At 35.0% G+C, this 13,650-nt stretch overlaps 1 protein-coding gene across 1 annotated transcript in view; it reads right to left on the reverse strand.

Moving 5' to 3' along the window:
• Nucleotides 1-638: 638 nt before the first annotated feature.
• The window catches only part of TRMT1L (tRNA methyltransferase 1L), a 36,837-nt gene continuing 23,825 nt past the window's right edge, over nucleotides 639-13,650 (reverse strand). The window contains exons 12-16 of the mRNA XM_081224633.1: nucleotides 7,302-7,380; nucleotides 5,189-5,355; nucleotides 4,461-4,523; nucleotides 1,999-2,125; nucleotides 639-1,892 (exon numbers count right to left, since the gene is read on the reverse strand). Coding sequence (XP_081080759.1) covers nucleotides 1,640-1,892; nucleotides 1,999-2,125; nucleotides 4,461-4,523; nucleotides 5,189-5,355; nucleotides 7,302-7,380 — 689 coding nt within the window. The 3' untranslated portion in view covers nucleotides 639-1,639. The remainder of the gene's footprint in view (nucleotides 1,893-1,998; nucleotides 2,126-4,460; nucleotides 4,524-5,188; nucleotides 5,356-7,301; nucleotides 7,381-13,650) is intronic.

Genomic DNA, 13,650 nt, shown 5'->3' on the forward strand with positions numbered 1-13,650 from the left:
ACAGTTTCCAGTTAGTTTTCAGTGAGAATTGTTCCACATGTAGATGTATTTTTGAAGTGTTTGTTTGTAGGGGGATGTGAGTTCCACATCCCCCTCCTCCTTCACCTCGACTCCTCTCCCCATACACATATATTGTAAATAATCAGATGGTCCATGTGCTGGTTTGTCTTACAGATTTATAGTAATTTTTCTTAAGTATACAAAAAAAGTAATAACTTTTATTTCTTTTTGTGCTCTTTTGTGTGTTATAATTTTAACTGGCAGGAATAATAAAGATATTTTAATGGTCATTATAGAGACTAACTTGCACTTCACCTGTTCCTTTATTTTACTAAAATTCTATTAATTGGAGACAAGAAAAAGCATCCTTCTAGGACTATGCTGTAATAACACAAAGAGATTTTCTTTTATTTCCTCTAAGTTAATATTCTATGTTGATGCAACCTAGACTCCCTGAATTTCTATATATGTCATGGGAGTGCTTACATGGTGTATTTAAACCTTTCAGTTGTTACTCTCCCTCAATTCTCAAGCTTACTGCTTGTAAAAAGTTACTTCCTCTAACAAGGTAAATATGTATTAAATCCTTGAGACAGAAATCTAAATTTTTGGTATATCTTTTCATCCAAAGTCTTACATTCAAATGAAGCAAGAACAATATTTATTAATGGAAACGAGATTTTTTTCCAACTAATTTTCATAGTCATGTTAGCCTGAGCTACTTGTACAAAAAATTAGCACATACACACACCAAAAAACAAGCAAAACAACAAAAAAACCAAACCACCCCCTAAAAAACAAAATCCTCACTTCATAAAGTCAGAAGGTGACAAGTTTTACTCCTGAGAGGTAGACAACCAAGCAAATGAATATTGTACGTGCATTAACTGAGGCACTTGAGATCACCCAGTTTGTTTAATTCATAACAAAACCTCTCTTCAGAATTTAGTGCTTGTGAACAGTCACTATATAAGAACAGTGGTCTGAATTTACTTTAACAAAATCTTACTCTGAAGTTTAGTCATGTAGACCTTAAACTTAAAAGAAAATGTATTTCTATCTCAGGCAACTATTTAATTTCTCAAAAGCTAGTAATGAAAGATCAATGTGGGGAGAGGTATGATTTCTTGAAATTGGAAATATATTTTAGCTTCTATTTGTGAAAAAATATATTAGTGACCTGAAAGGACATTGTTTCTCCTATTCTATTTACGGTCATTTTAATAAAAGGCTTCCTCTTATACACTACAAACAGAAAAACATAAACATCATGAATCAGTTTAAGCAGAGATGTGATTAAGTATAGTAAAGGATGGTTTCCATAACATACATAAAATTCCAAACACTTTGCATGTGAAAAATTTCTGAGTATTAAACAGTAGGGTGATCTCAATCACAAACTTGGCCTTCACATGAAATGTTTTCATTAAAATTTTAAGTTTTCTTTAAAATAAGAAAAACTTGGAAAGCATAGCTCCCAAACCAGCTAAGTTAGAAACTGCTAATTTTCTGAATGAAAACAGCACTGTTTTTTTTATTTTTACACAACTGAATTGAAAGAATAGAAAAAGCACTACAGTTGATATAGAGAACTATTAGGCCATCAACACAGACATCTGGGAATAAACTTCTTTTACATTTACCATCTTCTGCAGCCACTTGCTTCTGCTTTGTCATTCACTGACATTTCAACCCTGTCGGCTACTGTATCTTCGGACGCTGGTTGGACATGGCCCTCTGACTGTCCTCCAGTGTAGGTGGGGGTGCTGTACTTTAAAAGGATAGATTTAAACTGCATTAGAGGTGCATCTGTACGGATACCCATCGGGTCAAAATGAGTTCGGCTTACTCGAAAGCCTGCTTGAGAAAGACAGCACAAAAACTTTTTTAACCTGGAACAAGGAAAGGAAAAAAATAATGAGGTTCTTGTACTTTTATTTAAATCACAATGTCATTAAAATATTAAATATATACACTGTCATTCACTGACTGTCTTACTTTGGCATATTCATTCCTTTAATACTGTGTCTATGGATGTTGTAATAAAAGGGAGGATGTTCAGTATTGACATCAGTCTTTTGCCTCTTGGCTAAATTTGTGGTTGTTTCGTTACTTCTTCTCTTTCCTGAAACATACATATATAAACACAGAAAGTTAGCATTCTCTTAAAAATTACAAGCCAAATACTTTTATAACTGCGTACTGTCTTCGAGTATAAATCCTCTGACACACCATTTCAACCTATCTATCTAATCTTAATTCTAGATAGCTTTTACTGTAAGAGTAAGATATATATTCTTGATACTTTCACTATCTGTCACCCATGTAATTTTAATATTTAACTGTTTGCTGAATCAGAACTTCTTTTCTACCTTCTTCAATTTTAAGCCTCAAGTCTATTTCCACCTTCTGTAGAAAGCCATTTATGAATTCTGGGCCAGTCATCCCATACTACACTACTCAGAGTTTAAGTTCTGTCATTTTTTGTTTTCCTTGTTTCACATATTTAGGTCTTTTATGTGTATAAATCCTTTCTTCCCAAATTATATTCTAAGTTCCTGGGAATAATGTCCTTTATTTCTATACTTGTATTTTCTACTGAATGCCAATACAGTTGATCCTTGAACAATGCATGTTTGAATTGTGTGGGTCCACTTCAACATGGATATATTTTAATAGTAAAAACCACAGTACTACATTGTCCATGGTTGGTTGAATCTGTGGATGAAGGGCTGCTAAGTTATACATGGATTAACCCTGGGGTTGTTCCAAGGGTCAACTGTATTTGATATACGGTAGGTCTTCAATGAACACAAAACAAAACCAACACAAAATCAGTCTCAAGGGCTTGGATACAGGAATTTAAAAAGGTATAATGTATGATCTCATTGCCTACTTCTTACCACAGTACTTAGCCTTTACATTTTAAGTGAAAGGCAGCTAGCAAGTTAAGTTTCTAGCAGTGTATCCTTCCGAAAATCACAAAAGGAAGACAATTGAGATATCCAAGTTACTATGAGATTCTTTCTGAATGTTCAATTCTATTATTTCTACAAGGATGTTATTATGGCCAAATTTAAAATTTTTATGAAAACATTCACTTAAGCAAAAGTATTCAGAAGCGAAATTTGATGCATGAAAATGATAAACTGCATTCAAAGATAAATATAAATTATTGTTGAACTGTTGCCTCATGACTCCCCCATTAAATCAAATAATTAAAACTTGATTATACTCTCACATTAAATCTAAGAAGATTTAGGAAAATCTGAGACTAAAAATCTGATACCAAACCTTAATAATTACTACCATCAGCAGTACATGGATTTTTTTTTTGCCTGATATTTTCTATCATGGAAGATTCTGTATGTTGATATACTGGTTTAGAATAATCATATAATTTCAGAGCTATAAAAGAACCCAAAGAGATTAGTCTAATTTCCTTAATTTATACATGAGAAAGGCTCAGATTTTAAATATTTTAAAAACTTATGTTTTACCTTATTCTAAAAAGGTTTTATGACAACTCTTTTGAAGGTGGGGGACCTGGCTGAGGTTACACAACAAATGACACAAAGAAGTAGAATGATGCTCTTAAATCTAATGCGCTTCACAGTATACCATAATGCCTTTTTCTTCCTCCAACAGAAATTAAGGAGAAAAAATCATTTAAGTGATTTGAATCTTTGCAAATTAGTTGAAGATGCCAAATGAACATGACTGTTGCAAAGAGTATGCAGTAATTACTAAACCGTAAGCTATTAGCAGGAGTTGAAATTTTCTTGTCTTTGAAGATCAACACTAAAATGTTGAGCAACTAATACAAAATTATAGCTTGTAATTATAGTCCTGTTCTTTCAGTCTTAACACTGTTTTCTTTTTACCTGTATACAAAACACATTTAGAATCTAACATTGTCTTTTAAAAACTATAGACATTAAGGCATTGACATTATAAACCTTAACACCCTTTTGATATGAATTTGCAGTGTCTAATATAAGTAAAATTTAAAGTATGCACACACCCCAAATTGTAAGAAAGGCCATGTAATAAATTCTTACAGCCAGAGTGTAGGGTCTTCTGGTTAATCAATGGAATTCCTATAAATCATATGTTGATGAGAAAGTTTATAAGAATTAGAATAAAATTTAATCTTAACTCTATAACCTTTATCAAATATAATTTGATCTTATTTTGGTTCACATGGTTAAGATCTTATAGCTCTTGCAAGGGGATCACCATATATTAGAGATGTGAACTAAGTACATATTAATAGAAACCTTGAACTGTGCAAATGCCAGATAAACAAGGTTTATTATAATTTTGTTGTTGGTATAATATGAAAATGCATTTTGAAGTACGCTACCAAAGCAATCTCTTCCCTTCCAATTACCCTTCTGCTATGTGCCCTTTTGCACAGACACATACATACATATATACGCACATATATACATACATACCTTGTGCGATGTAATTATCTGTTGTGGTATCATCTGTAGTTTTAATAAATACACCATATTCTTCTAAAATAAAAACAAATGGAAATGATACAATATTTTACAGAATGACGGTAAGCAACAATTCGAAGTTTAAATAAAAGCTTACTTAATTCTATGCACACTACTTTTATGAATATATGAGATTCTGTGACCAAAACAGGCTACAAGAATTCATTTTTTAACCCTTTAATAAGAGCTACTTCTTCTAATGACTCATGACAATGCCAGGATGTCTAACAAGCCCACCCTTACATCAATAGACAGATAAAGGAGAAAAAACTTAGCTTTACTGAGTGATAAGTGTAAAGCTAGCTTCCATGTCTTAATGGATATTACAAAATTTTTGGCCACACTATTCTCTGAGTGATCTCAGAATTCTCTTTCTAGGAAGCAGATGTAGGGTAATAAAATCACAACAGACTTTTATAGTTCTTTTAATCTACTAAAATTTAAAAAATACATCTGTCTTAACAAAATCATTATTTATTTCATGCCCCTAATATAAACCTGAAGAAAACTATGCAATTAAAAAAAAAAGTTAACCGGATTATGATTAGACTCATTAGAGAGGATTTACTTAAAGCACACAACTTATACTGCTTTTGATTATAACATCAAATAAAGATAAAAAGATGGAGTATTTCTGATAACCAATTTGTAAGCCAGTAAATTAGTGTTCAATTAGTCACCTTGCTTGTTGAGATTTGAAGATGCATGAACTGAAAATTGACTTTGAGGAGTACACTCTGACTCAAAGATTAATGTCTTTATTAGGGTCTGAATGTCATCTAAACCATGGTGAAGAGATTCAAATAGCATTCTTTTGAGGAATCCAGTATTGAAAAGGGAACTTGACCTGAAAAAGGAACATAGAATTGGGTTTGAGAAATGTTTTCTTTAAAAAAAAATAAGTCTTCATAATTTAACAAGTAAGATAATTTGCCCACACCTTTTATCATGTCAGTTCTCTAAGCTAGTGGGATTAGTCAAGGATATTTTATTCACATTATGTCAACAAGAATTTATTGAGCCCTTATAAGGTGTATAAGTCCTGTGGTACATAATAGAGGTGTAAGATATACCAAAGTATAAAATTCAGTGTTTACCTTATGAAAGCTTATAAATCTAGACAGAATCTAGACAGGGACATAGTGTAAGGCAGAGGTTTTCACAATGCATATTCCAGCAATAGTAAACCTTAATTCCAGTGTATATATGGTGGGACAGGGTGAGATACATGAGAATTACTATGCTGGTGGTGATGTAGTTAAAAAATGGCCCAGGGCTGAGTCTGATATGCTTCCCATTTAATTTGAGAGTCACAGGTATAATGGACAGAATATCAGTTCCAAGTCAGATAAATTTGAATTCCTGTCCTCGCTCCACCACTCACTAGCTATGAAATCTTGAATAACTACTGCTTTTGAGTCTCATATTCCTCATCATAATATGGAAAATAAAACCTCTCACAGACTTGTTATGGGAATTAAATGAGATAGTACACCTACGATCCCTAGTACAAAGTATATCCTCAAGGAAGAGAAGCTGTTATTATTAAGGTTAGCAAATTATGAAAGGATATGTGATTTTAAGTGTCAAATGAGTGATCAATATAAGCTTTACTAAAAGACAATTTAAAGATTATTTGGGGTTTAAACACTTAAGGAGAAACTTCAAAGAGGATGGATAATTTAAACTGGAGGTGAGGAAGGGGTAAGAGACTGGATGAGTGTAAAGACATGAACAATGGCTTTAAGTGAGAAAATCTTAAGTCACAGTTTAGACCTCAGTTTTGGAGGTCAGAAAACCTGAGTTCTGGCTCTGCCTGTGCTACTAACTAAATTTTAGGGGGTCAGTTTTAGCCAGCACTTAAATACACTGTGCCATAATTTGCTCATCTGTAAAATGAGGGGGGAGTTGGCCTAGGAGATCTTTCTGGATCCAGCAACCTGTTGTTCTTAATTTCCCTAGTTCCAAGATCAGTCAGTAGGATCAATGTGATATAAGTAAGAGAGTACTAGAAGGTAAGGCTGGCCAGGTCATTCTTAATCTACAAGTATTTACATGAAATGAAGATAAAATAATGGGTATCAGCACAAATATGTTTACTATTAGGTTAATTTTTAGGCTTAGTAGATGGCCAAACCTTGGCCTGGTAAAGTAATGAGGTTGAAGTTTGCAGTGATTCTTGTCACGATGCTGTCAGGAATCTCAAATTTCTACAAGAATCTCTAGTAACATACGCTTACGGGAAGGATTCTGAGTAAAAGCAATTCAACTTTAAGGCATTAAAAACACAATAACTAGTTACTAAGGATGCAAAAGCACACATACATTAAATATCTGCAGCTGCGTCCTGTCTAAACAGCTTTACCTAACACAAAAGCAGACGTTTACTTTCACATGCCCTTCTTACTTAAAACCAATTCCTCAAAGACCTTTTATTAATATATTAGTTGACTGGTCTATAAAAGTGACACTTTACAATCACACCCTAGTTCTATAGTTATTAACTGAAAAAAGCCTCATTCTTACTATGCAGAAATAAATTATTTGCAGATCAGCTAGGCTTCTCTTTGATCCTACTGCATCTTAGCCCTGTCATGAACTTGGAAGAATAATGGTATAGAAAAATCTGAAAACAAAACACCTCAGGTTCATAGGGGGAAAAGAATCATAATTATTTTCCTATGCTTAAAAAAAATTGAACCTTAATTTGCTTGTCTTTTACCACATAATCAAAAGTCAACAATCAAATCAATACATACATCAATTTTGAATATATTATGCTTAGGCACATACCATAGAGGTCCAAGTTCTATTGCTGTCTTTCCAGGCATGCTTCCATGACAGTTACAGGGTAGCTGTCTATATGGGTTTTCTGTGAAAAGATAATAAACAGAGAAGTCAAAGGGGAAATGACAATGTAAACAGTAGTAAGTATTATATTAACAATAATTTGCAGCTACAATATACTGAGGATCTACTATGTGCCAGGTATTGTGCTAAGTATTTTATATTCATTAAAAAAATTTAATCCTTACAACTCTGAAGTAGGTACTGTTAAGATCTCAGTTATATAGATCAGAGGATTAAAGCTTAAGAAAGATGTAGAAATCCACATCAAACAACTTATTAGAGGCATAGTTTTTAGTCAGTATACTACCTGAAATAATTTAAGTAGAAGAAAGTCCTGTAAATTCCACAAGATGTCCATATTTTAAAATCAACTGATTGGGGTATAATTTACATGCAGTAAAATGTATACATTTTATGTGAAAAGGTTGATGAGCTTTAACAAATGTATATACTCTGGTAACTAACATCCCATCAATTAAAGACATTTCTTATAAGTTAACTCTTCTGTAACTGGGAAGAAAATGAATTACTCTATTCCCTAGGCTCGATGCATATTCAGCCCCAAAAATCTAGGCTAGAAACTAATTCAGTTTAAAGAGCAATGAGGGGCCTGATGTAATCACAAGGTGACTGGGGAGGTACGAGAGCTATTCTTAGTTTCCAAAAAAGGGTGATATTCTACCATGGACTTTTCAGTTCACTTCAGACCCAGAATAGTCATTTTAAATCAGACTCTGAGTTCCCCCAGGCCATTCCTGGGTTGATCATTCACTTTCTTGGAATGGCCTGATCTGATCAGTGGGTCCTAGATATATCCAGAACCCAGGAATTATGGTGGTAGGGACATGGGTCTATAACCTCTTGCTATCTGGTATCACTCTGTCATTCAATGCAATTAAATGGCAAAATGCACAGTTGTAAAATCTTATATTTACTTAAAGGCTTCCTTCATTGTTCGTTCCTAGGTCTACCTTTCAGCCTTAAAAGAAGGTGTGGTTATCATTAACCTTAGCTTTGTTGAGAATGATGTTCCTCAGTTATTATATTAATATATTCAAAAAGTTCTCCCTGAAACCATTAAATAACTAAACTACAAATACTACAGGCAGGGTTACTGAAATTAGGGCAATTTACAGTACGGTTCTGTCAGTCACACCAACTTACCGCCGACAGCACAGATATAAATTTGTATTTGTTTCCTGATGCATTTTGCAAAATGCTCCCATCATATAAACCTGTATCTTTTTTCAAGCCCCTCACCTAGGATTTCTCAGTGCCTGGTCAGCATCAGCATCTTGAGGGATCAGGGCTCTCATTTCAAGTTACCAGTAGCAAAAAATGAAGGGGTAAAAAAATAAGAAAACTGGTATTTCTATGTCACTGGTAAAACAGGCTATGAAGGTAATTCCAGATAAGGAATTCAAACATATTTAGAGACTTTTATTTAAATGCAATGGACTGAACACATACTTTATCTCTGCTGTTTCTTAAAGCATTATTAAAATGAGAACAAAGGAATAAAATTCAAACCCCAAAGATAAATAAAATCGGAAAGGAGATAACAAAAGATGATGAGAGATGTCAATACAATTTTAGAAGTGGGAAGCACATACACAAGGGGATTTAGCAGGTCAGAGAAAGCTAAAGCCTAAGCCTGAAATGGGTAGAAGGGCTACCAATAAACAGCAAGCCCACTGGTGTGGGGGACCTGGAAAGGCTTCAGAATTGAAGGTATTGATGGTCTCTGAAGATGGGTATAGGGTGGTACCACACACACACAAAAAAGGCCTCGTTTAAAATTTTAAGACTTGTGGATCTTCTCTAATACCAACAGTCAGGCTTCTCCATCTTCCCCATCCCAAAAGAGGAAGTTAATCTTGGGTGAGGCTGAACCACAGAGAATCTGGAACCAGGGATATTAGTCACAGTTAAGAGTGAGGAGACATATGAAAAGAAAGGGACTAAATAAAAGTCTGTACAAATGTTAAGACCTTCCAGTCTCCTTCCTCAACATGGTTCCTAGAAAGCTGATAGAAGACTGCAAAATTCCTCTGTAGAAATACTTACCAATCCAAGAGAAAAGAGATATACACACACACACACACACACACACTCACTGACTGACTGACTGACTGACTGGCATTTGGGGGTTCTTGTAGTGAAAAGGCAGACTGCCTTCTCATTACAGTAAAGTCTATCTGTTTATAAGCCCTGCCGCAAGTACTTCCACATAACTTTCAGCATGGAAAACTAAAGACCACTAGACATTTGAGATATACTATGACAGAGAACAAAATTACAAAAGAGAGCAATAGGAAAGAGAAGAACTAAAACAAAATAATGGCAACAATACAAAAATAAGCAAAACAAAAACCCTATCCTCCCCTAAAATATAAAATATACCCAACTATAATCAATAGTCTTAGGTAAGATTAGATTTTACATCTCTGAAACAAGAATAGGATACTACTAAAAAGGGAGCAATGAAAAAATATGAAATAACTCTTGGAAATGAACCAAGTATGACAAATTTAAGCAGGAAAGTTGGAAAATAAAACTCAAGGAAATCTATAAAGTAGAACTAAATGCCAAATAAATTAATAGTAGAGATATAAAAAAATTAGAATTAATCTAGAAGATCCATCATATAACTAAAATGAGTTCCAGGAGGAGAGAAGAGATATTTTGAGAGAAGAAAATTATCAAAGAAACAATAGAAAAAAATTTACCAGAACTGAAGAACTCAAGTTTAAGTGCTCACAGATTGTCCAGCACATTGAATTAAAAAAGATGAATTCACACACAAAATGAAGTTATTTTAGAATACTGGGTTAAGAAGAGATGTTTTAGGAGCACTCAGAGACAAAAACACAAAGGACCATATATATAAGAACAATAGCAGACTTGTCAATATTGGAGGCTAGGAGACAATGGAATAATATCTTAAGCATTCTGAGGAAAAACAATTTCCAATTTCTAGGCTTCTATACTTGGCCATGCAATCCTTCTCAGGAAGCTATGGGAAAAAGTGTAGTTTCAAAAGGTGAAAGTAAAGAAGGAAAAGTGGAAAATACATAAGATTTAAGATATAGGAAATTCATCAGAAGGAGAAAGCCAAAGAAAATTTCCAGTATGATGGTCTAAAAGGAAGCCCTAGGGCAACAGCTCTCAGCAGACCTAAAAAACAACCCAAGCTAGAGCAGGAGGACTGTCTCCAGGGGAATGAAATGAAATCCAAAGATTACTTGATGTTCTTAACCAAAATCACAGGAACACTGAAACTGGATTATGGATTATGAAAAGTATATACACAAAAGGTGACAAATACATAGTAATTATTAATTCCAGAGTAAGCAAATAGTCATATAAAAATGTTATTACAGCATATTAACTGGTTTATCTGTGTTGTAGCAGCCTTCTAAGATAGATAGGCAGCAATGATTCCTGTCTCTGGCATTCATACCATTCTATAATCCCTTCCTCTTGAATGTGAGATCACTGGATCTAGAGACTCATTTCTAGTGACTAGAATATGGCGATATTCTTTTTCTCTTTCCTTCTCTTCCTTTCTCTCTCTGGTTCTTGCTTAATCCTTCTGACGAAGTGAGCTGCTATGCTGTGAGTATGAAGAGGACTGCATGACAAGCAGTAACCATGTGAATGAGCTTGTAAGCAGATCCTTCCCCAGTCAGGCCTTGATGATTGCAGCCCTGGCCAACACCTTGACTGTGGCCTTGTGAGAGACCCTCAGCTACTGGACCCAACTGAACCATACCCAGATTCTTGACTCAGAGAAACTATGAGATAATAAAAGTTGTTTCAAGCCACTAAATTTTGGAGTAATTTGTTACACAGTAATAGATAACCAATATGACTTGTGAACAATATTTTTATATTTATAAAAATATAAACACTGAATATTGATTAAGCCAACACTGGAGAGGAGAACTACATGCATGTGACTGGGCTGGCTTGAGATGCTGAATACTCTTCTTCCATGAAGGGAAGTTACAGGCAGTATAAGCATGCTACTTAGAAATAGGGAAGACACTAAACATTAAAGACTTTAAATATTAGAAGAAACAGCTATGAGGTTTTACCTGTTGACTTTAGGGAGTGGGGCAGATATCATTATTTTATTAATAAGACTTATGGAACTATCTGACTTTTTAAATTATGTATTACAAATTGATAAACATAAAAAATTCTAAGTGACCTGACATTTTTGAAAGACATAATCATTTACACTCTGCAAGTCCTGTATGATTACAAACAAAATGCAGACAACACGGGCCTCCCTGGTGGCGCAGTGGTTGAGAGTCCGCCTGCCGATGCAGGGGATGCGGGTTCGTGCCCCGGTCTGGGAGGATCCCATATGCCGCGGAGCGGCTGGGCCCGTGAGCCATGGCCGCTGAGCCTGTGCGTCCGGAGCCTGTGCTCCGCAACGGGAGAGGCCACAACAGTGAGAGGCCCGCGTACCGCAAAAAAAAAAAAAAAAAAAAAAAAAATGCAGACAACAAATCATATTGCTTTATAGCAATTTATTAAGTAAAAAATCCTTTAAAATGTTTAATTAGGGGGAGGGGGCAGGATGGATTGGGAGTTTGGCGTTAGTAGTTGCAAACTATTACATTTAGAATGGGTAAACAAGGTCCTACTGTATAGCACAGGGAACTATATCCAATCTCCTGGGATAAACCATAATGGAAAAGAATATAAAAAAGAATGTATATATGTGTATAACTGAGTCACTTTGCTGTACAGCAAAAATAAACACTAAATCAACTATATGTCAATTAAAAAATATTTTTAAAAAAGAAAAGAACCCACTGTAGTAACAGTCCAAAATTATACAGCAACATGAAGCACTTCTGATGGAGAGGGAAAGATGTTAGGTTTTTATGGATTCAGGATCAAATCTGAACAGAGTGTATTTGAGTTTAGTTACTTGTTGATCCTGTAAAACACATACGGTGAGATATGAAAGGATAATAAACTCCATGTAAGAAAGAATTGATTCATAATTTTAAGGGCAGGAATACCATCAGTAACACTGGGGTATAAAGTAAAAAACACTGAGATTCTTTTTTATTGAGGGAAACTCACATTACTGATACCCTTTTAAACACTGAAGAGGTCTGTTATTTCTTACATAAAGGAAAACTGAATTAGGAAAAAACAGAAAAGAAACCATAGGGCACTAAACCAATTATCCAGGAGGACCAAAATTTTCCAAAGTTTCATCAAAGATATTTATGAAATCTATATTTTAAAAAGCCAGAGTGGATTCTGTAACTCCTCTGATTTTGTTGCATTGAAACCAAGATTAGGATGGTGGACTGAGCATTTAAACCTGTCTTCTCTTCTTATTCCAAATCTCTAGAAATGATAGAAAATATATTTTTATGAAAAATTCCTAAGTAGCGCTGGAAAATAAGATGAGTCATCACACATCCCAAATCATTCAGGGCTTTCTGAAAGTCTACAATCTGTGAGATCATGCTACTGGAAGAAAACCACACTGGGGAGAATAGCTATTAAAGGCAGAAATAGCGTAGGGGCTATATGAACCTAAAAAGCAAGGATGAATGACACCAGAGTAGCTCTAGGACAACTGTTAAAGGGATTGGTTAGAAAACTGTACTTGAAGCAGCTTATGATTATATAACTCCTCTAATCCATGATTAGTAATTACACAAGATATTTGTCTTCAGTTTGAAGTGATAAAGGTTTAGGTTGGAGAAGCAAGATAGTGCCCCAAATTTGATAAAAAACAATTATCTAGGGCCCTAAGAAGCTCTGAATTCCAAGTAGGATAAACACAGAGACTCACTCAGACACGTCATAATCAAACTGCTGAAAGCTACACAGAGAATCTTGAAAGCAGTAAGAGAAAAATAACTTATCAAGTATGAGGGGACAACAATACAATTAATGGGGACTTCCCTGGTGGCGCAGTGGTTAAGAATCCGCCTGCCAAAGCAGGGGACATGGGTTTGAGCCCTGGTCTGAGAAGATCGCACATGCCACAGAACTAAGCCCGTGCGCCACAACTACTGAGCCTGTGCCCTAGAGCCCACGAGTCACAACTACTGAAGCCCACGTGCCACAACTACTGAAGCCCGCGTGTCTAGAGCCCGTGCTCTGCAACAAGAGAAGCCACCGCAATAAGAAGCCTGCGCACCACAATGAAGAGTAGCTCCCGCTCGCTGCAACTAGAGAAAGCCCGTGCACAGCAACGAAGACCCAATGCAGCCACAAATAAATAAATAAATTAAAAACAAACAAACAA

This window comes from Mesoplodon bidens, assembly GCF_964165515.1.
Source record: "Mesoplodon bidens genome assembly, chromosome: 2".
NCBI classification, from domain to species: domain Eukaryota; kingdom Metazoa; phylum Chordata; class Mammalia; order Artiodactyla; family Ziphiidae; genus Mesoplodon; species Mesoplodon bidens.